The sequence below is a fragment of the Magallana gigas genome, chromosome 10 (assembly GCF_963853765.1).
Source record: "Magallana gigas chromosome 10, xbMagGiga1.1, whole genome shotgun sequence".
Classification (NCBI taxonomy): domain Eukaryota; kingdom Metazoa; phylum Mollusca; class Bivalvia; order Ostreida; family Ostreidae; genus Magallana; species Magallana gigas.
Window position 1 is genome coordinate 21,771,686 of NC_088862.1, and position 25,261 is coordinate 21,796,946.

A 25,261-nucleotide genomic window follows, 5' to 3' on the forward strand; every position below is an offset into this window, starting at 1 on the left:
TAGTGTCTCATATTGTCATTTTTGTACATGTATTAGCACCTATCAGGTAAATTCAAAAATTAAATACGTCTTCAAATCAAGTTTGGGTGGGGGGGGGGTCGTGTGGTGAATTTTTTTTTTTAGAAAAAATATATCAGTTGTTTACATATTCAATTACATGTATGCATTAATTAGGTACGGTGTTTGGCAATAGAACACAATAACTGATATTGTATTTCTGTATTTCATGGCAATCGCCAAAAAAATTTATATGAAATTAATATAAAAATTGATAATCCCAAAATTATCAAATTTACAAATGTGTGCCTGCGGATCATGAGATCCACTTTGATATAAATTTGAAAGTCTTAGAATACCCGGCATAAAAAAATTATTACTGTGCAGAAACAAAATTAGTTCTGAAAAAGTAATTGTTACAGTAAGATGTATTTGTAGTAAAATATAGTTTTAATTTACAAGATATATATGCATGAAATTGATGTGTTTTTATTTCAATATGAACAGTTTGTGCTGTTATTTCAATATTATAATTTCATGTTTGTATCTAATTGCAAGTTTGTTATGATTTCAAGTTACTTATGTATGTTAAAGAGATGGAACAGAGTAATCCAATTAAATGGATGATGACCAAAAAAAGTTTTCCTGTGGAGTTATTGTAACAACAGCACATGGTGCTCACAAGTGAAAGAAATTCTATATAAATTAGATTTGTGTTCCTATTTTGATTTTATCCGTATTTGTGATATAAACGAAGTAAAATCTAAATTATTTAAATACTATGAAGACGAATGGAAATTGAAAACAATGTCTCTACCGAAACTTAGTACATACGTAACGTTTAAACAACATAGAACCCTATGTAACGATGAACATAACCAAACAGGAACGGTCTTTGATGGCACAATTTAGATGTGGAATCCTTCCTCTCAGAGTCGAAACTGGTCGTTTTGTATATTATAAAATTTCATTTCAAAGTGACATATAGGTCCAATGGGCCGGGTGTAATTCGATAATGTATAATAGTGTATTGTACTATACTTATGACATACACATGTCACTATAATAAAATATTTACTTACTTACTTATTAAATTTGCTTTAGATTTGACAAATCAGGAGTTATCCAATTCTTGATTTGCCCCAATCGTTGTATAAACTTTAAATTAAGACGAATGTCAGAACAAAATACAAAATCTTAAAGAATCATTGCATGGCATCAGTGATTTTCAAAAGTCGCGTGGAACGTTTTGTTTGATACATGTATATGCATGCACGTCACAATGGAAATCCATTCGTGTGCACTGTCTGTTTTTAACAGAGAGCGCAAACGAATGGATTGAATTTCAATTGTGACTTAACTAAGGCGTTGAACAGTAAATATTAAATATCGTACCTTGTAACGGAGTTTTTTTTTGTATTGTATATTTTTATTGAAAACTAAGCATAATTATATACATGTATCATGAAGGAGCGCAAGACTGAAGATTTTCAAATTTCTATCACTGGTAAGTACATGTATAGTACCTATATACGTAATATACACATATATGGAAAATATAAAGAAAGAACAGAGGTACACTTAATAAATCGCTTGTTCAATCCGGGAGGGAATTTTTGAAACATCTATTGACATCTGTTTCAACTCCGAATTGTAAAATATCTGCAATACGTATGTATGGTGCATTGTATTTATCTTCATTTTTATTTGTGCATTGGAATATCGTTGCAAAAATATATAATTTCTTATAATAGACCCACCTTATCATTATATTCTCTCTCTCTCTCTCTCTCTCTCTCTCTCTCTCTCTCTCTCTCTCTCTCTCTCTCTCTCTCTCTCTCTCTCTCTCTCTCTCTCTCTCTCACTCTCTCTCTCTCTCTTTGTACAATACACCTACTTGTATTTAATTTAATAGAGTTCTTGTTAATAGATTGAAAAATTTTACAACTTGTGCATCATATGACACTTATAATGTTTGTTATAAGAACATATTTCCTAAACTAAACATGGGGAATTATGCTGAAATAAGACATAATTCTAAAAAAAAAAAACAAAGTAAAAAACTGAGTTGTCTTTCCTGCTATAATAACAACAACAAAAAACTGAGTTGAGTGCACTATTGAATTACAGCACAACGCGACGGTGGGTTTTTTTTTTTTGCAAAATCATATTATTATATAAGCATTTTTTAAATTATTAATCTCGAATCACAAAAGCATTTTTGTTGGTAACATCTTGCTTATTTATCTTTCTTTATTTATCTCATTCATACTTGCATACATATTAGACTAATATTAAATAGCATTAACTTTTACTATCGAGTTTCTAAGTATTGGTGTATTTTATTATTATATAAGTACAATCTTAGACGTATTTGCAATAATATATTATTTGCTGTTCAACAAGTAGTGAGAGGGCGAATTAAGTTTTTATAACTTGTTCCATTGTAAAATCAAATCCATCTCCAGAAGAAGCAGGGTTCTGCGTAAAGGTTTAATAGCAAAAAAATATTTAAATTTCACAGCTTAAAGATATGATTTGTTTTCTTTTTAAATAATAGTTTATAATTTTTAAATGATATCTATTTTTTTTTTTAGAAAATGTAAATGAATGGTATATTGACTACCTAGGCTTTTTGAAACTTAACCTATCAATTTAGTAAAGACAATTCAAAATATTGTTAACTTTAAAATTTGAATATTTCCTATATATTTAATATACAACATTTTTCTTCTTCAAGATATCTATATAGTCCAAAATAAAATGACCACAACCGCCCAGCCCTCTGAAAAAAAAATACCGTTAGGCCAATAATATAATTGCAATCAACTAGGAACCATTTTAACACAACCTTGGACTTTCAGTAGGATGTAACCATCCATTTTTTGCCTCACAACAAGTTAAAATGACGCTGGTTTCAAGCGAAATACACACCGAGTGCGTAGTCTTAGCTCAAAGGCTAGACAAATAATTGATTTCAAAGAGCCAAAGCTGTAATGCCAGCAATGAAATGGACAGACCTACGTCACAATGCAGTTTGACACAACTACCCAAAATCCAAGCTCTTGTTAAAATGATTCTACTCTCTGCATGAAACCATTTCGGCAAATCGCTCCAGGCGGCGTTCTTAAGGAGGAATACACCAATCAAAATCAATACATTTCTCTTTAATAGTACAAATATTAGGCATCAACAGTATTAATTTCCATTGTGACTGTGAAGTGCCCATCGATCATGCAGTGTGACGAGGCTTCGTACGTATACATAAGAACCACTTCACATTACATCATATTATTTAGACGAACGGGTTTCCAGACATATTTTAATAATGGCTTACAGAATAGATTACATGAGATTGAATCTCACCGTCTATAGTAAATACAAAGCAATCTTATTTTTCAGCCGTCGATATTCTATACATCCTTCTCTTCCTTTTTCCTTCGTATTTGTTGTTCAGATATACGCTATATATACGTACAAATTTCAGAAATCTATAATTTTAAATCTCCCCAGGAATAATTGGCAGCCGAATAAATCCTTTTACCGCGTATATGTAAGCCTCTTCGCCCGCATATCAGTCATATAGCTAGACCCACTTGGAGAGGTTTTTAAAATCCCAAGTGTATTCTCTACCAGCCGATCGACTGCACATGAAGTTTAAAATGTAAATACACTCTCAGTCATATAAACTCCTATACACCCCTAATTCCGTTTAATTATAAATCTCATTCTCTCTATATAACACGTGGTGAGTTACACCTAGCTACAGGAATCTCTCTCTCATTCGTTCGTGGATATTTTTTTCTCTCGATCCTACTACAAAGATGGCGGCGTCTTTTTATAGGTAAGAGAATTAGTATTAGACATGTTAAATATTTACTTTTTCTTGAGTTTTGCACACACACAAAAAAATTGATACTCGTGCTTTTCTTGGGGTGGGGGGCACGGGTGATGAAAGGGTGGGGAGGGGGGGGGGGTCAGCGTTTTTCTCTATTTCATCTCAAATGACGAGGATTAGGTTTTATCAAAATTCAGGGAAGCAGGTACAATATGTGGGTTTTTTTTAATAATTTTTCATCCCGATCACACCCTTTCCGATACGCATACCCCGTATTACAGAAAACTGTATATATATATCTATCATGTTGCTAAAAGGGAAGGAAACTCGAAGCATATCGCTTAATTATCTGAAAAGTTCCAATTCTGAAAACGTTTCTTTCTGTTCATTACAAAATGTGCATTGCAGTAGATGCATCTAAATCACTTGTATTTGTCGAGATAATCACGCAAGGAAAAACTTTTCGAACGAATGATTAAATATTCATTAACACTGTTTGCTTGATTTGTGATAAATTGGAAATATGGCTTAACTGCACATAATTAAGTGTAAAGTGTTGATTTTTTTTCCATCGATCCTGCAAAAATCTATCAATTGCTAACTGCATATATAAAAAAGTGTATTTTCACTGATCGTAACAGTTGATGCATATGCATGCACCCGAAACATTCTTTACGAACTGTCTACATTATATTTTAATTTTAAAAACCGAAATCACAAAAATGTCTCCAGTAATACAGAGGGGATCAAGTAGGATTTTTAATTTTCTGTTTGGTATTTAAATCCTGCTCAATAACAGCGCATTTAAATTTCGATTTTTGATTTTTGATATGGGAAATATGAATTGGCAGACGAGTTGGTGTACATATTAAAGATCAGCCGAGATTTAATAACACAGAGATAAAACTATTGACATTATATCAAATGTGGGTAGATAAAATACTTCGTATTAATTATCCAAATGTAAACTTTCAAGACGTATGCATAGCAACTAGGTTATTTAACAAATTTGTTGTCGATCGATTGTTTTTATTGGATACGGGTAAAAGGTGGTGCAATATAACAAACCTTTGATTTATCCATACAAAGAAACAACTTGGTAATTTAAACTTTACGACCGTTTATTGTTAAGTTATAGGGTTCTTCTGATACTCAAAACAATCTTCACCCATTGTAAGATTAAGACTTAGATTTCTATAAAAATATATTGCCCTACCCTCGGGGTTTGATTGACATAGTTGTGACATCCATAGTCTGATGAAATAAATTGGTTCATGTACCTCTTATACTAAGCTACCAGTTCATCGATTGATCCTGTTACACGAACTCCTTCAGAGAGAAACTTGCCTGTCTCTCATTTGAAGATTTGTTGACATTTTATGCAATTAGCCCCCCCCCCCCTTTCTTTGGGGGAAGGGGGTGCATTGTCAGTTTGTTACACAGGAAACTGTATATTGTTACGATTTGAAACTTAACGAACATATGATATACATAAAATATTACAATACATATACTTAGAGATGTACCAGGTGAGCGTAATATTTTAGACCAAGTGAGGCAGCATTTACATGTAGGTGATAAGGTTTTGTACATTTAATTGATATTCTGTGTTCTGTTTTGAAACACACCAATCCTTTTTGTAATTGTTTCTAAAAAAAAAAACAAATAAAATAAGATTGTTTATACAGTATGTATGTAATATATTGTATAACATTTTGAATTTGTATTTCTTTTATTCACATAGAGAAAGCAGATAAATTTTAGTTCAAACAATGCATTATTACAATGGAAATATTAGTGCTTTTATTAGATTTTGGCGTAAGAATTCTTACAGAGTTTGTTCAGAATTCATAAATTTACAATCTCCAAAGAAAAATTATTGTTTAAGACAGCTTAAAGTTATTCTTAAAGTAATGTTCATTAATTTCACAACATTATAGATTACATGTTCAAGAGTAGACTTGACTTATGTTTAGCTTTATGATGTACACAACAATGTTTAATTAAAACTTAATGTAACAGTATACTGATGTTAAAAAATCAGACAGATGTTGCAAAAATAAAAAAATGTATGAAAAATGTCGAGGTTTAGCTAGTTTATATTTAAAACAATCCTGTGTTTAATTTTAATAAATATTGAACTATACAAGGAAATATTTCTTTATGCTTCATTTTTCATTTGACGTTTCTCGCTCAGGAACGTTAAGGTGGAAGTCAAAATATTAAATTGACCTTGATGAAAACAAATCAGACCTTAAATCTTCTTTAAAAAATCTATACGCCCTGTTATCCAAAAGATAAACATGCACACAACGCAAACAAACCTTCATTCCCATGCATGTTTGATTCTTTTGAAAACTTGTTTGAACAAATCTGCAGCATCGATCTTTGCTCATTTCAACATGAAGCCATTAAACTAAGGTCTGCTTTATCCCAGTGCTTTCTCCGTGTCATGGAATTGTTCTTTTAAATCGATTATTTCCAATTCGAACGAATAAATGATGAATAAAAGATCCTTATTAGTTGGGAAAAAAAGAACACTTGTATTAATATTTCATGTTTCGTTTCTATATGCGCATGCGCCATGGAGACAACACTAACGAGAGGCATGTTCAGCAGAGCGGGTGCTCGTTAGCGCTTGTCATAGTTACCTATATAGCGCGGGTGCTCGTGAGCGCTTGCCATAATTACCTATACAGCGCGGGTGCTCGTGAGCGCTTGCAAAAATTCTCTAAACCTGTATGCAACACAAATTTTGGCGAGCTCTCGCAGCATCCGCTCTCCTGAACATGCCTCTGTAACGCAAATTTCGGCGAGCGCTCACGAGCACTCACACTGCTTTACACGCGCATCTGATAGAGTTATAGTAAGAACCATTTTAACAAGAGCTTGGACTTTCAGTAGGATGAAATGATCTATTTAGTTTAAATGACGCTGGTTTCAAGCGAAATATACACCGATTGCGTAGTCTTGGCTCAAAATCCAGACAAATCTTGTTGATTTTAAAGAGCCATGGCTGAGGGGCCTACGATGAAACAGAAAAGCTTACGTCACATTGCCGTTTGACTCAACTACCCAAAGTCCAAGGTCCTGTTAAAATGGTTCTAAACATCTATATATGACCAGCGTTACTATAGTTATTGTTAGATACCTACATATATTCATTTCTTATTTCTTAGTTTCGTTAAAAACATACAAAATTCAATTTGCCGTTCTCGAAATAAGTTAAACGTTAAACAGAAAATAAAAGTTCTATTTAAGGTTTAATAACTACATCTATATGTTATAATATATACATGTACTTGATTCTAAAGAAAAGATTGGTTTTTTTCTTTGTAACAAATATTAGGATTTGAACTATTTCATAGATAATATTAATAATTTATTTTTTGTTTTTAACAGCACTCGAAAAAAGGAGAGGGAAAGGAAAGCTAGAAAACAGGAAGGAAATATGACAAAAAGAGGTCAAAGGTTAGCAGCTTTAAAAAAAAATGACAATATATACTCATAGAAAGTTCACTACAATAAATTGATAATTTTGACAAATTAAAGTATTATTTTTCATCAGTCAATTATAACAGCAATTTTATTACGATACCTTTAATATATCCTTTTAGTTGCTTCACCGTAAAAGCAAGCCAAACAGTATTTTCGTCCTGTTTTATTTTAAATCATCTTTAATTGTTGCCGTTTATTTGTTTTTGTTTTATCTTTTTAAATTTTCATATTAATCATAATATTATTTTTGGTTTTGTTCGGTCATTGATTTTTTTTGTCTTCATGTGTTTAAAACAGATCGATTTTATTAAAATAATAAGTAAACACAGTAAAAGCTATAAACTGAATCTTTGCCAGTGAAAGGATTAACATCTCTGTTAAAAGTTGATATTGTTATTGAATGGTTCAATAATAATTCGGTCGACTTTCATACAAACCTCTTATCGTTATTTTAATCCAAATCCGACGGATTTAAATAGTTTCATTTCTCTCTACGCATTGATCTTTGATGAAGTTACGACTAAAGCGACTAACAGTATCAATTTCAAATTAGCGAATTGTCTTCCTTGATAGACAATAAGACGAGAAAGATGACCCGTTAATGATTCTCAGAGAAGACATCGAGAGAATCAGGGCATCCATATCCGACTCTTCATTAACTCACAGGTAAGGTATGAAAAGCTCGAGATGGTTACTTTTCGCGAGAACTATTTCTGGCGAAATTTATATTCATGAAGCCATCACAGGCATATCATATATGCTAGCCAAATATTTAATATTGATTAATTTTTTTATAATTTTGAAAATTAATACATATTAATCCATATAATGAATACGAATACATATTATATAATATCTTCTTATTAAAAAAAAACTTCTTTTTCTTAAAAATGTGAATGTTATGTTAACGATTTTATATCTCTCCAGACAAAGATGGCGCCAGACAGAGGATGTGGGTCTGCCTAGTTGCCTAAGAGTGTGCACAAAGCTGAAAGGGAAAATATCTCACTTATCCAGGTCAGTAAATGGAATCTATGTAAACATGTTTTACAAAGTTATAGCATGTGTTCACATCTGATATGTTTAAAAAAAAAAGTGAATAGCTTGAAATTTTAGAACGGTTAATTTATGCATGAAGGTTTCGAGGATGATTTTTGTTTTAACATTGATCAGCTGTCAACAAATGGTTATCATTTATCATTACGTGAGATATACAATTATTTACTGGACCATTATACATGTGCATTTTTTAATATAAAATGCAAAATCTATTACATAACCGACCAGTTTCCGGAATTGAGAGTTATCGAACCTTTCTGATGATTGAACAAATCGTTCAAAATTCAAACGTTAAGGATGCACGAAATGTTTCTCAATTTTATGTAACTTTTTCCAGGAATTTGTTACTGATTTACGTCTACTTTGACAAGCTTTCTTGCAAAAAATTAGGATACCTTACCTGGCATTTGTGCAAGATACAAGAATATGCAATTTCCTATATAATCTAATTGAAAATACAAACTTATCTCCAATCGTAGAAGAGCACAGAAAGGTACATATTAACCTCATGATTTTGAAACCAATTTCTAATGTACGAAGAGATGTAAAAAGATGTCGAGGAACGTGTTTTCTGACCTTAAATGACAATTCTATGAAACATTTATAAAACTTGAACCTCTCACCATAAAGTTATAAGATAAATTGTGTTATGTCTTTTGAAGATGTCTGTAGGTCGGTAATTTGTCCGTCCTTTTGTATGTCTGTTGATGAATATGAGGTCAAGGTCATATGCCAGTGTTAATAAAAGGACAAATTCATTGAAAAAGGTGAAGCGTCAGAAGTCAGGTTTGTTGACTCAAAGCATTTTCATCGTCGAGAACAAACTGTTTCAATGGCAAAAATTGTGTTTTCAGTTTGGATGCTGCAGAGGCGGATAAATTATCAGCGGTGTACGACGAACTGTGTACAACTATAAACGTCATGGCCCAAGATCACAAGGAATACATCTCCAACATTTATGACGAGGAGGAAGTGGTCAAAAAGTAAAATAATAGACCATCATTTTGAAGACTTTTTTTTCCGAAATAAAAAAAACCCCAGTAGCAATAAAACCATGCAGGACAGTTATTATAGTTAGACAGAAAAGTCGTAAAAAAGCGTTAAAAATTTGTTAAAAATATCAAAGAGAGAGGAAATGAATTGATACCCAGTGTAGCATTTAAATGACTTAGAACCATTTTAACAATACCCTGGACTCTCAGTAGGGCGTAGCTATCTATTTTTTGCGTCAAAACAAGTTAACAATGACGCGGTTTCAAGCAAAGTATGTACCGATAGCGTAGTTTTAGCTCAAACACCAGACGAATCTTGTTGATTTCAAAAGGCCATGGCTGAGTGGCCAGCAATGAAATAGACAGACCTACCTCACATTGCTGTTTGACACAACTATCAAAAGTCCAAGCTCTTGTTACAATGGTTCTAAATTGTATCTGTTTTTACAGGTACTACAACAAGACAGTACTGGACATAATGGAGCTGTGGTCCAGCTGTGCCTCAGCGACTGTAGATCTGATGATACCGCTAGTAGAGCAGTAAGTCATGTTACAGTACAGTAAAACACGGTCATAGCAAAGGGCCGAACATCTTCAATTGGCAAAAATAATCGTGATTCGTTATCATATTTATAACGAGGCTTAATTGAAATACTGTGGATTCATCAATACTCCTGGACATCAATTTTTGTGAATTTGAAGGTAATTTCAGTTTCTAGGATAAGTAAATTTGTGAACAGTCATCTAAGCAATACTCTATGTATTAGTATGTTAATAGAAATTGCACTGCAATGAAAATTTAACAACGAAATCCATGAGAAGTGGGATACAACAAATATTGATGAAACCACTGTATAGGGTATAAGAGAGAGAGAGAGAGAGAGAGAGAGAGAGAGAGAGAGAGAGAGAGAGAGAGAGAGAGAGAGAGAGTCTCGGTGATTACTCTGTAATGGTACATGAACATGAATATACATGTAATTGAGTGTATACATATTTCACAATGATATTTCTGCAGGTATTGGGAAAACCAGAGTGAATTTGAACAGCTTGCCAAGAAAATATCGAATACATGTTCTGCTTGCGTCAAATTTACTGCCATGACTGTTAATTTAACGGAGCACCCCTTACCAGAAAAGTAAGCCGCTTATTACTTAGGTATACAAAGCGAAGCAATTCTTTTTGGTGATAAGCTCGGGATACTAGCATCTCTCTGTGTTTAGTAACAATTCTTTTTGGTGATAAGCAAGGGATACTAGCATCTCTCTGTGTTTAGTAACAATAAGTGCAGAAAATTTGAAAGAAAACCTTTACACGTTTTTCATGAGCAGCTATGTACACTGAACGTTATTATATAATATTGCTAATCTGGCGGCAGCACAATAATTATAACAACCTCATTAATAAATATCTGCTTAATATTAGAAAATAATACCTTGTAGTTGCGGAAGTGACGTTAAAGAAAAGGCGACACAAGAAATGAACAACGCAGCAGACACGTTGAGTCGATTAATACAAGCCGCCATCAAAACGTGAGTTACTTATATCTACAAATATATATATATATATATACATATATATATATATATATATATATATATATATATATATATATATATATATATATATATATATGTGTGTGTGTGTGTGTTTTACTTATCAATTTGTCAGGTGTTTTTACGCGGATTATTGTTGTCTTAAAATATCCAAGAAATCAAAATCTTTTGGAAAGTGTTCTCTGATTGTATCTTCCAATTCTTTGAAATTGTTCTTATCATTAAAAAAAATTGACGACAGTGGTCTTGTACTATCTATTAATTATTTTTATGAAGTATTTCACTCTCATGAGAGTTACCTTTCTTACCAGAGTCTCAATGCACCTTAAATTATTTAACCATTTACTTTTTATAAGTTGTTAAAAAAGCATCTGTGTTAACTGTAAATAACATGGTCTACAATACCCGATGAAGCGTTTGACTCTAATTTGTCGAATGGGCAACTGTAATATCTGTTGATACTAAAACTATGCATGTATGTTTCGATACCAACCAGATCACTGAAGGTGTCTGAGGACAGCCTACTGGACATGACGATGTGGTTACTGTTCAGTGTACATCACGTGGCCAAGAACGTCCTACAGCCTAAGGATAAACCTACCACAGAGTAAAGATGACCTCTCTCTCTCTCTCTCTCTCTCTCTCTCTCTCAAAGCTAAAGTCTACAAATCTTTGATTAAGAATCCTTATTCAGATTAGATTAAAATTAAGAAACAATTTTAGAGCAATTGATGACATGACTTTATCAACGGAAAAAAGCAATTGCTATGAATTGTCACCAACTAGCATCTAAAATTACATAAACATGCTTCAGTTTTTAAAGGGTCTTTTTTTGCTTGTCTTAATTGAAAAATCTGCATACTTGCCATGTGAAACATAAAATAAAGGAATAAAAGAAACCATGTATCGCATTTATCATTAATTGATATACCGGTAATACATGTACACTAATAAAAGTTACTGTAATATTATTATACGTAACAATTTATTGTGATAGAAGCAAGGAAGAGGAAGGAACCAAAGAGACAGAGCAAGAAAAGAAGGACCCTGAACCAGTCAAGGAGAGCACTGACGTCACAGCTAGCCTCAATAATCTGCTGACTCAGCTGGATGCCCTGCAAATGGAGCTCAGCAACCAGTAAGAACTGAGTCAATGTGCTGATTAAGTACTATATTCCTTTGTTGTTAATAACTAGTTTATCAAGTGAAAAAGTATTTCAGACTATATGCTAGTTTTATTTATCTTTAGACTAGGGAAGTCAAATCGGCCAATTTTTAGTACTCGGTTACTCAGACGTTTTTCCGATCGAGTACCCGGGTACTCGGTAAAAGTGTAAATAAATATGAACAAGTACATTGATAACTGTAAAACCATGGTCACTTTTGTAGAACTAAAACCACATGATCTAATGGGAGTTTCAATCCTAGATTTTATAGTATTACGGGACGGTATGTTGTAGCTTGGTGCGACGATGGACATCAGTATTTTAAAGCCTTTGCCTTCGACCATTTGTAACGGCATGTAATCAAACACAACCATATCAACAATCGCACCTGTAATATCATCTGTCTCTTTTCCCGAGAATTTGCGGTTTCTTGGAGAATTGACAAAATTCCATAAAGTCGGTTGTTTTTCTGGAGTTTCTGGCCTGTCAAATTCCTCATTATGTTTAAGACGAATGTGATTTAACATGTTTGTCGTTCCCCCCGTATAGGATAAGTTTACTTCGCATAGCTGACATTTTACGTTTTTTGAATCTTCAGTTCTTTTAAAATATTTCCAGACCTTTGAAGTCACTGGCAGCATTTTAGGTCTGTTCAATTTCTCTACTGTGTGCTATCTAATTTATATAATAGACTATATAAACGATGTTTAGTGAAAACAAATCATTAAAGTTAGCCAAAAATAAGGGTAGAAGACAGCTAAAGGTGAGAAAAGCTAGGTAACAGGTTCTTGTTCACGATAATTACTATATAAACACTGCCACAGGCTATAACGGTCATTTAGCATATTTAGAGGCGTAGAAAATCCTAATTACTGTATATACAAGTGCAATGGACATTTTAAGTTTTAATACCGATGTTTTAATGCATTATTAAATAAACTTAGAAATATTAAAAATTATACATCCGAGTAACCGGGTACCGATTTTAGTATTCGATACTCGGACGTTCGATCGAGTAGCCGGTTAACCGGGTACTCGTTGACATCCCTACTTTAGACGTTTTGAAATGTCATTAAGTGAGACATCCAATTTTTTAATAAACGGCATGGTTAAGATGAGATATTATAAAGTTTAAGTTATGCAATTTAATGTTATGTTTATAAAAAGATCCATTAGAAAATATATGTTGAAAATATATACATGCATTTACTTATTGAATGGTATTTGATTTTTTTTAATTTTTTTTTTTTAGATATGTGATTGAGAAAAATGAACAAAACACTGAAGGTGGAGAAACAGACGAAAGGTTAGATATGTGTGCTCAAAATGATAGAATTTTGTGTCCCCAGTAGGACACCATAACCTGGTTTTTAACATTAATTTTTTACAATAAATGCTGTTCATTTCATTGACAGCTGCAAGAATGATCAGCAGGCTATCAACAAATTGGCCAATGTTTACACAGGTGTCGTAGACAAGATTTGTGAAAATGGAAAGTAAGTCAGCTATTTAGAACTTTTTTTAGTCATCCATTGCAATTGATCTGTTATAGTGACACTGTCTACATTATTGCTAGCGCTCTCGAGCGCTAGCAGCTACGTTAGTCCTTTTCACTGGAATACACATGCTCGACTCCATAGTAGGAGATTCTGGGAATACTGTACTACTGTAGATAAACTGTACCATTTGAATTTCGTTCTATCATCTTCAAGTGAAGTTTTGTGTTTTATGGTTAATGTCAAAAAGTAACAGTAGCTTTGGTCTTATAACGCAAAGTTATTTCAAAATTTAAATAAATAAGATGTAGCTAGCTTTATCTTAAATTCCTTCAAGCTCGGAAGACAACTTCGGATATGTTTTCCGAGCTTTCCTGAAAGGCCCAAGAAGATACGATTGCTACAAAACAGTACCAATGGTTTCTGAAAAATTTCACCTCGAAATTGAAATTACAGTAGTTACATAATGATTAAGGCACAGCCAATGAGCTATGCCATTGCCGATGTGTAGCCCACTCTAGATTCACAGTAATTATTTTAAATTGAGACCCCACTCCAGCACAATTCCAGTACACCACTGTGCCTTCCTATTGTTAATTAATCGATTCAGAAATTTAAACCAATGTTTTAGAAATCTGCTTCTGTGTTTTATGATTGCTACAACGCTAGCTCACCAATCTTTTTTAAAAGATAAACTTGTTAGACGATTATGGTTATTATTTTTAGAGTAACAGTCTGTATTGACGATCCAAACGGAAGTGACGCAACAATCTACTACAAACCGGATGTTTACACTGAGGTTGCTAACTGTTCCCTTGGCTCTTGTCCAATGAGAGATCGCGACACATGGTTGGACGAGATTCCCTTGACCTCCGACCAGGTGCTTGTTTCTGACGTCTACGTCGTCAGGAATGGACCGTTACGGACGTCGGCGGAAGTGGAGATCGATTTCACCTACGTTCCTTTGTCCAGCACTAAGAACAAGACTATTAAAGTTATCTCAAAACAGGATGACGAATGGAAAGAGGTGGAGACCGTGAATGAGGTATATTTTAAACTGTTTGAAATTAAAAACATTTTAATTAAATTTGGACATTTCCGCACTTTCCAATGAATATGTTACTTTTTGGCAACAAATGGGGACTAGCAAATTTGAATTTTCCCCTTTATTTCTGTACCGTATTATTCTTCTCGAGAAGATTGAAAATGTTTAAAATGGCCAATAATATCCACCTCTTAATGAGAATTAAATCAAGTTTGCAAAGTCTGTGCTTTATGAAGAGTGTTAACTCGAGATTAACATTCTGTTTTGCAGGAATCTGATGAGAGTAGCGCTCATCTTTCCTTTAAGACCAAATGTTTGGAAGCATTCACTGCCTACGTTGAGATCCTCTCGGAGACCTGTGAAGTGTCACCCGAAGAAACGACCTTTACGAGCGAGGTTAACCCGGATGTCAAGGTCATTTTTTCTGCTGGATTAGTAGCTGAAACAAAGCAAATAAAAATAAAGGTAATAGATTTTAGTTTTACATAAATAATGATATATGTGTAGTAAAATAATGTTATTTATTAATCCATACGGCAGTTATCTTGAATTTGATTCTACAAGGTCATTTTAAGGTAATTAGTTTCGTCTTTTTTATACAAGGTCATTCCTTACGATGCAAGGGAGGTGGCGAATCTTAAGGAACAGTGCCCGGATTCGGTGCGGGGAATCATGGCTGTTTCTGATGCTGTGGAAATTCGGATGGACGGAGAGTGTGATGACACCAAAAACATCAGCGTCCAGGTTTCCATGGACGACGAAGAAGACCAGGATTCACAACTTGTTGTCATCAGGTATTTGCAGTTTTGTCAAACTCTAGATCTGTCGAGCTTAAGTGTTGAGATTTGAACCCGGATACTTTGTCTTAAAAATGTGATAAGAGTATTACACCTATTTTTGAAAATCTAATGTTCAGTGTTTTTTGTGCTTTCATCTCTACAGGTTTAAGGAGGGAAAAGTACAAGTACTGGACAAATCGCAATGTCGTCTTAAAAAAGACAGAAACTTATTTCTAGTAGAAACAAAGGGTGTCTGGGGGTAAGTTACAGTTGTAAATACGGTTACTGTGACAGTAGTAGCCACACTACAATTTGGTTTTTCTAACACATTTGCTGAAAATAATTCAAGGTCATTGGTGCTGTCAATAAGCTTAAAATCAATGAATATTGGTTTAAATTTATTTTCAACTTAAAAAATTCTGTTATTTGACAGAGATATTAGTACCGCAGGAAAATTTTACTTTTGCAAGCCATATATGAATACAGCGTTTTCGACTATAATAATTTTGTTTGGAAATGATCAAAACGTCGACTTAATGTACAATTCGTTTTCCTCTATCATAGGATAGCCGTAGCAAGAATCAGAAAAATCTTCCTTAACATGAGAGACACTGTAAAGAAAGAGTTCCAGTTGATCTTTGGACTAGTTCAGCTCTGTAACATCTGTACGTTTATTGACGATTCACAGAGGAACAAAGAGGAAGGCTCCTTCTTTGTTTGGATCGAATGCATCGATAAAAACATGATTCGAGATGATGTCGAAAACAAAGAGAAAGCTGGGCTGATCGAGGTTAAACAAAGCAGGTCTAAGGACATCACCTTGCGGCAGAAACAGACCTTGATTTTGAAAGTAGATGGACAAGTTAAACTGCGGTTGGCTGATCCACCGGATGCGTTTAAGATCACGTATTTGATTGGTGCAGATAATCACGTGAATATTCCGATGGAAGTTCATAGAGACCAAGAGAAGATACCGTACGCAGCTTTTGCATTTTATGAAGAGGATTGTGCACATCCATTCCATAGTGTTAATATTCCCGTTCGGGATTTGTCCGAGCTACCCACAGGTTCATATGTTATGATAAAAATTCAAAAACTCTATTGTTTTTCTTTAAATTGTTTTCTTAAAAAAATAACTGTTTTCATGAAAATTCAGAATAATGAAGTTATCATTAAGAATTTTAACCAATTCGTTGAGGGCTGTTGTGAATGTTTCATGCAATAAAAATTTGTGATATTTGTTTTCAGACGAAATAACTGCAAAAACATTCAACAAAAACAATGAAAGCAACAACCTTAGGGAACAAATGAAGCAGAAAGAAGAAGGTCTGTCTCTTTTTTTAATTTTAAAACAAACTATCAAATAGTTTTGGATCTTGATTTCGAATTCACCTAAATAGTTCACTAATATATATATATATTAGTTTATCTATCAAATTTTCAGCTGCAAGGAAGATGTTGTCACATGACAGCATTATGAACCTGTCACGTGTTCTCTCGGAGAGAGACGGGCGCATGCTCGGTGTACAGTTAGGCGTGAGTGAAAGTTGGACGGCAAACGCTAAGGATGAATGCGATGGGGATATATTACGAACCAACTTCCGGGTTCTTTGTGAATGGAGGGGGAAAGCTGCAAGGGCCGCCATGGTTGATTTCCTTATATCGTCACTGAAAACTGTCGGAAGAATTGACTTGGCAAACGTTGTGTCCGAGGTTTACAAAAATGGGCGTGGTCTTTCAAAGTTGGATTTTGATTGATTTGCTGATGAGTCTGTTGATTGGTTTAAAATCTTATTAAATATGAAATCATCTGTGATATTTTTGTATTTTACTGACATTTGACTTGCTTTTATGCAAACTTAAAGGTGTTTTAGTCTGTGAAAGTATTATTTATTTTGCTTATATTTCGTTTATATTTGAATTTTATAACTAAATATGGTGCGAATTCAGAATTAGTTCATTTTCATTCTTGTTAACGTTTGTACATGTAATTTTGATGTATATTTTTGTGTTGATTGTTTTTATTCAACTTTAAAAATAAAATTTATCAGACTTGTTGATAGAATAAATTTATTTTGAATGTAATTAAGGTCAAGATCTAGTAAATGAAAGGTGCCTACAGGTTTGAAATTCAAGATATAAATTCTTTTAATGGTGCTTCATATCAATACCTTTGTTTCATAGGGTGTACCGGGGCTAATATTTTTGGTAAACACAATGAAAAATCATGTTTTGAACAACCATTTTCTATGAAATATGAGGGATAAAAGTAACAAATCTCGGAGTTTTGTCCATTTTTGACTAATGAAATATATCTAGAATGCCTACAATCTCTCCAAAAACGGAATTAAAGAAGCCCTTGACCTCCTTTTTAAAATGATGTCAAATTAAATATAGGTACCGGGGTTACTTTTATCTTGATTAAATATATAATGTCAAAATATTGTTTTATTTTCTACCTAATTCCTTAAAGCCGTAAAATACGGGAAAAGATTCATCAAATCAATTATGACGTCATAATGGTTCTAGCACCATAAAAACACTCTGGAATCATTTACTAGATCTTGACCTTAAGAAATGAAGATAATTTTTCTATTGATCGACGTATCAAAAATTGACCGGAAAACTTAATCAATGCTTTCTAAAAGTTAAGTCTATTCATGTTTTGATATTTCGAAATGAACAAAATGGTGCGATATAACTTATTTATCAGGTTAATTGCATGTGCCGTAATGCTTTTGGACATGATTTAACAGAGCTGACCAATGATATTACACACCGACCATTCCCTTAAAAGGAATACTTGTTTTTGTTATATGTATTTTTGGGACACGATTAGCAAGAAAGCGACGGCAAAAGCGCTCTTACCGACCAACTTCCGACCTTGCAAAACTTGTTATAAAAATGACGGAATCTAAATAACGTAGATCTTAGAGAATTAAGTGTTTAAGATAATAAGGGGGACCAATCATACACTTTGCGATATTTTAAAAATATCAATATTCGGTGTACGTCTTTTTTTACAGGAGTCACATCACAGGTGCTTGAGGACAGGTTCGACCCCCCCCCCCCCCGCCCTAATATAAAGACCCCCGGGACTTTATTTTTCTTTTCTATAAAATTATCCTTTTATAACATATTTATAATCTAATTTATTCATTCATTGTCCAAAATTACATAAAACAAACATTTAAAAAAAATCAGTCCCTCTGTGTATATAATGCAAGATGGTTGCTAACTTCGTCCATCTAGAATCAACGGAAGTAAGGGTTGATCACAAGGAAGATAACTGGTAACATTAATTTCTTTCTTTTCTCTTTTATGTCTTCCATTGTGATAAACTCAGTATGAGTGCCTTCTTTTAGATTTTCCAGTTCCCAAGACGATATAAAGTTTCCAGTTCTTCGCGGCTTGATTAGAATTCATACTTCTTATGAATTGTACTTTTTACGAGTTTGCCATGCAATTTCGTAAATCTCTAGGAGTTATCTTCCTTGCGATAAACCCTCACTTCCGTTGGTTCTAGATGGATCGGTTCAAAACTTGCAACTTGTCGGTAAAAATGGTCCTATTTACCTAATAAATGTATTTACACGGGCATGTCATGCAGATATTCAGTGAAGGGAATTGTCGGGCTACGAAATGAGGTCACCGTTTTTACTGGTAGATGTAGTTTGATAGTACTGTAACATTTCAACAAATATTCATCGGCAGTGCCTCTCGGCTGGTAGACTAAGTAAGCAACCTTCTTGTATTATACATGTAGAGGGTCTGATTTTTTAAAAATATTTGTTTTAGGTAATTTTGGGTAATTAATGTATAAATTAGATTAGAAATAGGTCATAGAAGGATAATTAAATGAAAACAATAATAATAAAGTCTCGGGGTCTATTTTCTGAGGCAGGGAGGGTGGGGGCCCGGGGGTCGATCCTGTCCTCAAGCACATGTGAGTCACATTATAAATTGATTATCGAGAGAGAGAGAGAGAGAGAGAGAGAGAGAGATTTTCCATGCAATGCATTATTCAATCTATATCCATTTTGTCAGGTATTTTCAAACATAAATCAGAGTGTTTACTTATAAATTAGGACATTTTGCCAAAATAAAAACTACGAAATGCCTGCACCAGAGTACTTGCTTACACCTTTGGTATTTCATTACGTGTGAGTTGATGTCCGTAAACTATAATTGAATTTTACCTGATAAAAAATTATTGAAAATCAAATTTTAAAAGCTGATTTTATTTTATATATACCAGCCCGAAATAGAGAGTAAGGTGGTGGAACTGCTTTGGTGGATCCAAGTCTGTTGGAGTTTGCATCAAAACATATTCTTGCAATGAAATAGGATTCAATGATTACCTGAAGAGTAAACATATTTACTGGAAGTTTATTTAGGGTATATACAAAGAAATTCAGATATGGCAAATGTTGAATAAATAAAATGAGCCAATTCATTTCTTGAATGCGTGATGAATAGAAATGTCTGGAATGGGGTACATGTAATTACATGTAAAACGTATGAATGAAAAGATTATGTATCCATAAAACAAGTCGAATTGGGTGGAGGGTCTTCTACCTGAAATTCTTATTTAAGACAGTGATACTAATTATAGTGAGATTTGAAGTAAAGAACGAAATTTAGAAAAAAGGTATACGACGCATTATGCACCTACTCATTGGTTTTAAATTAAAAAAGGTTGATATTTTTTAGCTACATCAAAAAGCAAAAAAAATGCCATGCACATATATTCCTACAAGATCCTACAAGAAACATTGTATCACGTAACATAAAGTGTTAATTTTCCGCGCTAGTGCGGAATAATATCTAGCTGATTATTTATATATATATGAGAGAGAGAGAGAGAGAGAGAGAGAGAGAGAGAGAGAGAAATAACTCTATATTTACATTAAATGAATAATTCAATTTTTCTCAGACCTCGGTGCTTTTCTAATATTTTTGTGACCAAGTTTGAACGTAGGAATTTTTATTTTTTGAAGAGTATGTTTTGAATATATTGTAAATAAAAATGAAGTAAAATTTGCTTTACGTACATTCAGGCTTCATTTTGCCAGTCTCAGGTTAAATTTTTTGGGGTTAAATCTTAAGCATAAGCGAGTAAAATTCTAATCCCAGACTAGTGCAAATGTTCATATATTTATATTCGAAGGAGTTGCTGAGATAAGTGATGTGGCCCAATGGCCTTTCTCCTTTGCCATAAATTGTCTATTCCTAATTACACCTAAAAGTGGGCTTTATATGGTGTTCATAATAATGTGTAATGTGTATACTTTGACATTACCGACTGAAGACTTCGTTAATACACATGTGTAAGATTGTTTAGATTTTAGAGTCACTGTCCCACATTTTTACTTGTAAACAGCTTTTAAGCTGTGGATTGTGATGATATGTATTGATAGAGACAAAGTACTAGATTTTAAGACTTGTTTGGGGAGTCCACCTGTGCCTAATATAGGTTTTTCTACAAATATTGATCAGATACTAGCATTGTGCGGTTGGTAATTTAAACCACTATATTATCCAGTTAATGCATGAATTGTTTAATTCGTATCATTAAACTCGATTTTTTTTAAATTAATGAAACCTTAGCTAAAATCGTTATTAATTCTTATTGAATACTAACGTACAAAACAAGCGTGATTATCGTCTGGAAAATCATATATTTTTTTTCTATTTTCTGTAGCAAAAAATAAAGTTATCTCAGTTAGATTTAAAAAAAAAGAAGGAAAAACTAAGATTCGACTTTGGGTTAAACTTTCATCACAGAAACTCTTGTCGTTAATAATTTGTCAGATAATCTAAAGCGAAAAAGATATAGTTTTTATTATTGCTATTACATTGTTTTTCAGATACGGGCATATATACGATTGGTAAACATCTAAAGAGAAAGTAGATATTCGTTAAAAAAAATCAAGGTTAGTTTTTAGTATTGCTATTTTTAGACTGGAAATTTTCAAAATACGGGTATACGATCGGTAAACAAGAACAAAGGTTTATATGACGGTGTGATACATGGAAATGGCGAATAATTTCTGTTGAATATTATAAAGGAAACATGAGATAATTGGACAAAAGTTCAAATCACGGAATGTCTGACAATTGCCGTGTGTCTGAGGCCCTGTACGTGGGTCTGTGTGGTTATATAGGGACACCGACAGAGGTGACCGTCAGGAGGGAGGTGATGGACATGGCGGAGATGATAATGAAACCTGTACAGGTATATAATGGTATGCGAAATATGATCAGTGGTAGTTATAGGGAAGGTTCTAGATTTAAATCTTCTGACATGGACATGATGTTCTGGCATACCAATCATAAAGTAATTACTGACTTATCACAGTCCAGTGTTTATGATCTGTCAAAACATTCCATTATTCTCATGGAGGACACTGATACATCACCTGGGTTTGTCAGACTACAACTTCTGACGTCACCACGAGATAGATCAATTGAATCGTCAATTGTTCCATTTAATGACGGCATGTACATATCATGTATGAGGTGGAGACAAAGATTGTTGACTATGCTTAATGAAATGAACATCACTAAAAATGCAAAAACCCATGGTCCTTGTGCAAATGATTTCATTGAAAATTTAGAAACTGACTATGCTCTTTGTTTACATTGTTCCCACTGGTCACGATTAACCTGTTATTGGAGAAAAAGACGCATTCTGCATAACTGGCCTCAAAACGACGTGTTTGATGATATTCTTAGGAATGGTTGTCATTTTGTGCCCATTGGACTTAAAATAGCGGGCGATGAAAATGAACTTGATTGGAGATTATCGTTTTCCCAGGCAGAAAAAAAACTAGTGTGTTCTATGAATTATACGCAATTTCTGTGTTACGGACTTTTGAAAATATTTCTAAAGGAAGTCATCAATCTTGACATAGAAGAACCATTCCTGTGTTCATATTTTGTGAAGACAACGATGTTCTGGCTGATACAAATAGGACATATTACATGGTGTCCAAATAACTTATTCGATTGTTTCTGGAAATATTTAAAATATTTGTTACAATGCGTTCATCGTGGTGTGTTTCCAAACTTTTTTATCCCACAGAACAACATGTTTGCCAGTAAATTGTCTGCAGTTCAAGGTGTGCGTACATGCAAGTGTCTGTTAGAGCAGCTTAACAGGTATTACGAAATGGGCGTGACCTGTTTGTTACAAAGTCCGACGGTCAGAAAAATGATTGAACCAGTTATATGTAACAGTCTTGTCAGAATAGAACCACTTCGAAGTCATATGAAGAATGCCGCTTATACAGATTCTTGTATCAGAGAAGAGGTAAAATCTAATAGTTTTCCAGAAGAAGACATAAAGAAAAATTATTTAATTTTGAGGTTCATACTAATTGTGTCAAACCAGTCGCTTACAGAATATGAGAAATTCACATCACAGTACTGTACGGCAGATGTTTTAGTTGCAACAGCATTCATAAATCTCAGTACTAGTAGTTTATCAAGTAATACAAACAAAAAAGTCTACAGATCAGATACACTTAATGTTAACTTGTTGAAGCTGGCAGGTAGAGTGGGTGATGTGTCTTGTTTGTTGAATCTTGGTATGTATTACTATAGAACATGTAGATATAGAGAGGCTCTTCAAGTTACAGCTCTGGTTAAATCAAGCCTCAATCAGCCCTATATCCTGTATAACACAGTAGACCGAGAAAGGTACAATGAATATGTGGCTGGTTGGTCTCTGTCTAAACGTATGAAGAAAGCTTGGGTATACGATGTATGTCTTCATGTTGATGTTTATTACATTCAGGAACTAGTTCTAGAACAAACAGCGGCTAAAGACAACGGTGAAGATACTTTGCAAATTTCACCTTATGTAGTGACAGACATGTTAAGTATGTTATGTAACTACAGACTAGGTAACCGGTCCCAGTGTCTACAGTCACTGACAGACCTACAGACACTGCTGTTCTATGATGACGGGAGATATGTAGATTTAGAATCTAGAGACATCTCATGGCAGATACTGGGGATCTGTCAGCACGTTATTGGGGACCTACACGGGGCTTTACAGTCTTATCAACTGTCATTGAGACAAGAACCATACCACAAAATGCAGATTGCCACACAATATAGAATAGCATTTCTTTTGAATAAATTTGCATTAAGAGAAACCGAACGCAACAAAATATTTCATATTATTCGTTGAAAAAAAAGAATTGCATAAAGAAGACTGTTAAATATAAAAGTAAGGAAAACTTGATATGTGAGAAACATGAAAACACGCATATTTACCAGGATTGATATACATTGTGTAATATTACGATTTTCAGGACTTTGTTATTATATGTATTTTTTCAAAAAAGAATTGCTTTGTCTTGGTCACACACGTTAATGATACAAAATTGTAAAACTTAGTGAAATTCTTCTATAAAATGAGAATTTTCATCTCATCATTTATTATGTGCTTTTTACTGAAATACGTACCTGTACTATTTTGTACAAAATGTGCATTAAAGATGAAATTTAATCAAACAGACAGACAAAAAGATAGATAGATAGATAGATAGATAGATAGATAGATAGATAGATAGATAGATAGATAGATAGATAGATAGATAGATAGATAGATAGATAGATAGATTTGCAGGGACAACTGTTCGGGAAATAGATGTAAATTATCTGGACAATGATTTACATTCTCAGCGGGAAATATTCTCGACAGCAAGGCTCTCACGCACCTTGCACGCGAATAGTAGTTGGTTTACAGAATTTAAGGAAAATTGTATGAAGCGTCATATCAAGCGTTAGATTTTTTACTCTTTATGTTAAACATCTTCTATTACAGTACATTGTTGTTGCTTTGACAATAAGATAATGATTTTATTTTTACGTCTTTTTATTATATCATATGTTACGTCATATCCTCTCTGTATACCTTGCATGCATGCTTATTGTATGTCAAAGTTGATTAAATTTAGATCTATCACAAATAAAATAGCTACAGGGCATTCATATCATCTGCGTGTGGAATTCAGTTGTTATATTTAAAAACATGTTTTAAGTTTGCATTTGTTTCTGTAGATTTTGTAACTATAGTTAATAAATTATTGTTTTGGTTTTTTCTATTATATAGTTTTATCCTCGATTGTATACCGATCCGATATACATATACATGTAAAACTTCGAAACTACAGTACATGTACATGTATATGTGTAAAAGACAAGGACGAACTAATATATTCCAAAATGCTGTTTTTTTTTTCTGATTTATGCATTGTTATGATTTTATAATAATTGTTCACTACAATTAGACTGCTTATTGTAACATTAAAATAACCCCAACATAACACCATTCTTACATACATTTTTTTTTGGGGGGGGGGGTATTTTGTCACTCACAATCGAGAGTTAACGAATAGCAGTTGGTTTTTTTTTTTTAATTTAAAGTATGTTTTATTAGTATAAATACATGTAGTAACTATTCAATATAGACAAAAAATAAATTAATCAAAGGTACATATGTCTGAACACAAATTTAAATTAAGATTATAAATAGAACAGGCACAAACGTTAAACTCATTGCAACGTTTTACACACGACATCGATATCATCTATATCACTTTCCTTTGACCTCTTCTGGTTTTTTTTTTTTAATTTAAAATGTTAAACTCTCACTCCTAAACATACTATAAAAAGCAAAGAAACGGGTAGAAAATAACAATGAATTAACAATTATTATAATTTATACAAAACATAAAATAACTCAATACATGTAGCAACAGGTGACTTGACTTTTTCCTCCTAGAGAATATTGCTGCTTGAGGCCGATGCTTATTTTCGGTAA

The 25,261-nt window shown here is 33.3% G+C and overlaps 2 protein-coding genes across 3 annotated transcripts in view; both read left to right on the forward strand.

Annotated features, from left to right (window-relative positions):
- The first annotated feature begins 3,539 nt into the window (after nucleotides 1–3,539).
- LOC105317104 (uncharacterized) overlaps nucleotides 3,540–25,261 on the forward strand; it is a 125,265-nt gene continuing 103,543 nt past the window's right edge. Inside the window, exons 1-2 of one of the 2 annotated variants that reach the window (XM_066073795.1) lie at nucleotides 3,540–3,841; nucleotides 7,238–7,306. In XM_066073795.1, the coding sequence (XP_065929867.1) occupies nucleotides 3,822–3,841; nucleotides 7,238–7,306 (89 nt within the window). In that variant the 5' untranslated portion in view covers nucleotides 3,540–3,821. The remainder of the gene's footprint in view (nucleotides 3,842–7,237; nucleotides 7,307–25,261) is intronic. The other variant, XM_066073794.1, reaches the window with a different exon arrangement.
- Nucleotides 7,845–17,474, forward strand: LOC136272342 (uncharacterized). Its single transcript, XM_066073798.1, has 17 exons — nucleotides 7,845–7,999; nucleotides 8,261–8,350; nucleotides 9,247–9,375; nucleotides 9,835–9,924; nucleotides 10,400–10,519; nucleotides 10,824–10,913; nucleotides 11,434–11,544; nucleotides 11,935–12,075; nucleotides 13,356–13,409; nucleotides 13,519–13,599; nucleotides 14,326–14,644; nucleotides 14,915–15,109; nucleotides 15,248–15,438; nucleotides 15,587–15,682; nucleotides 15,988–16,490; nucleotides 16,672–16,749; nucleotides 16,868–17,474. The coding sequence occupies exons 1-17, from the start codon at nucleotides 7,935–7,937 to the stop codon at nucleotides 17,179–17,181; spliced, it is 2,667 nt and encodes an 888-aa protein (XP_065929870.1). The 5' UTR covers nucleotides 7,845–7,934; the 3' UTR covers nucleotides 17,182–17,474.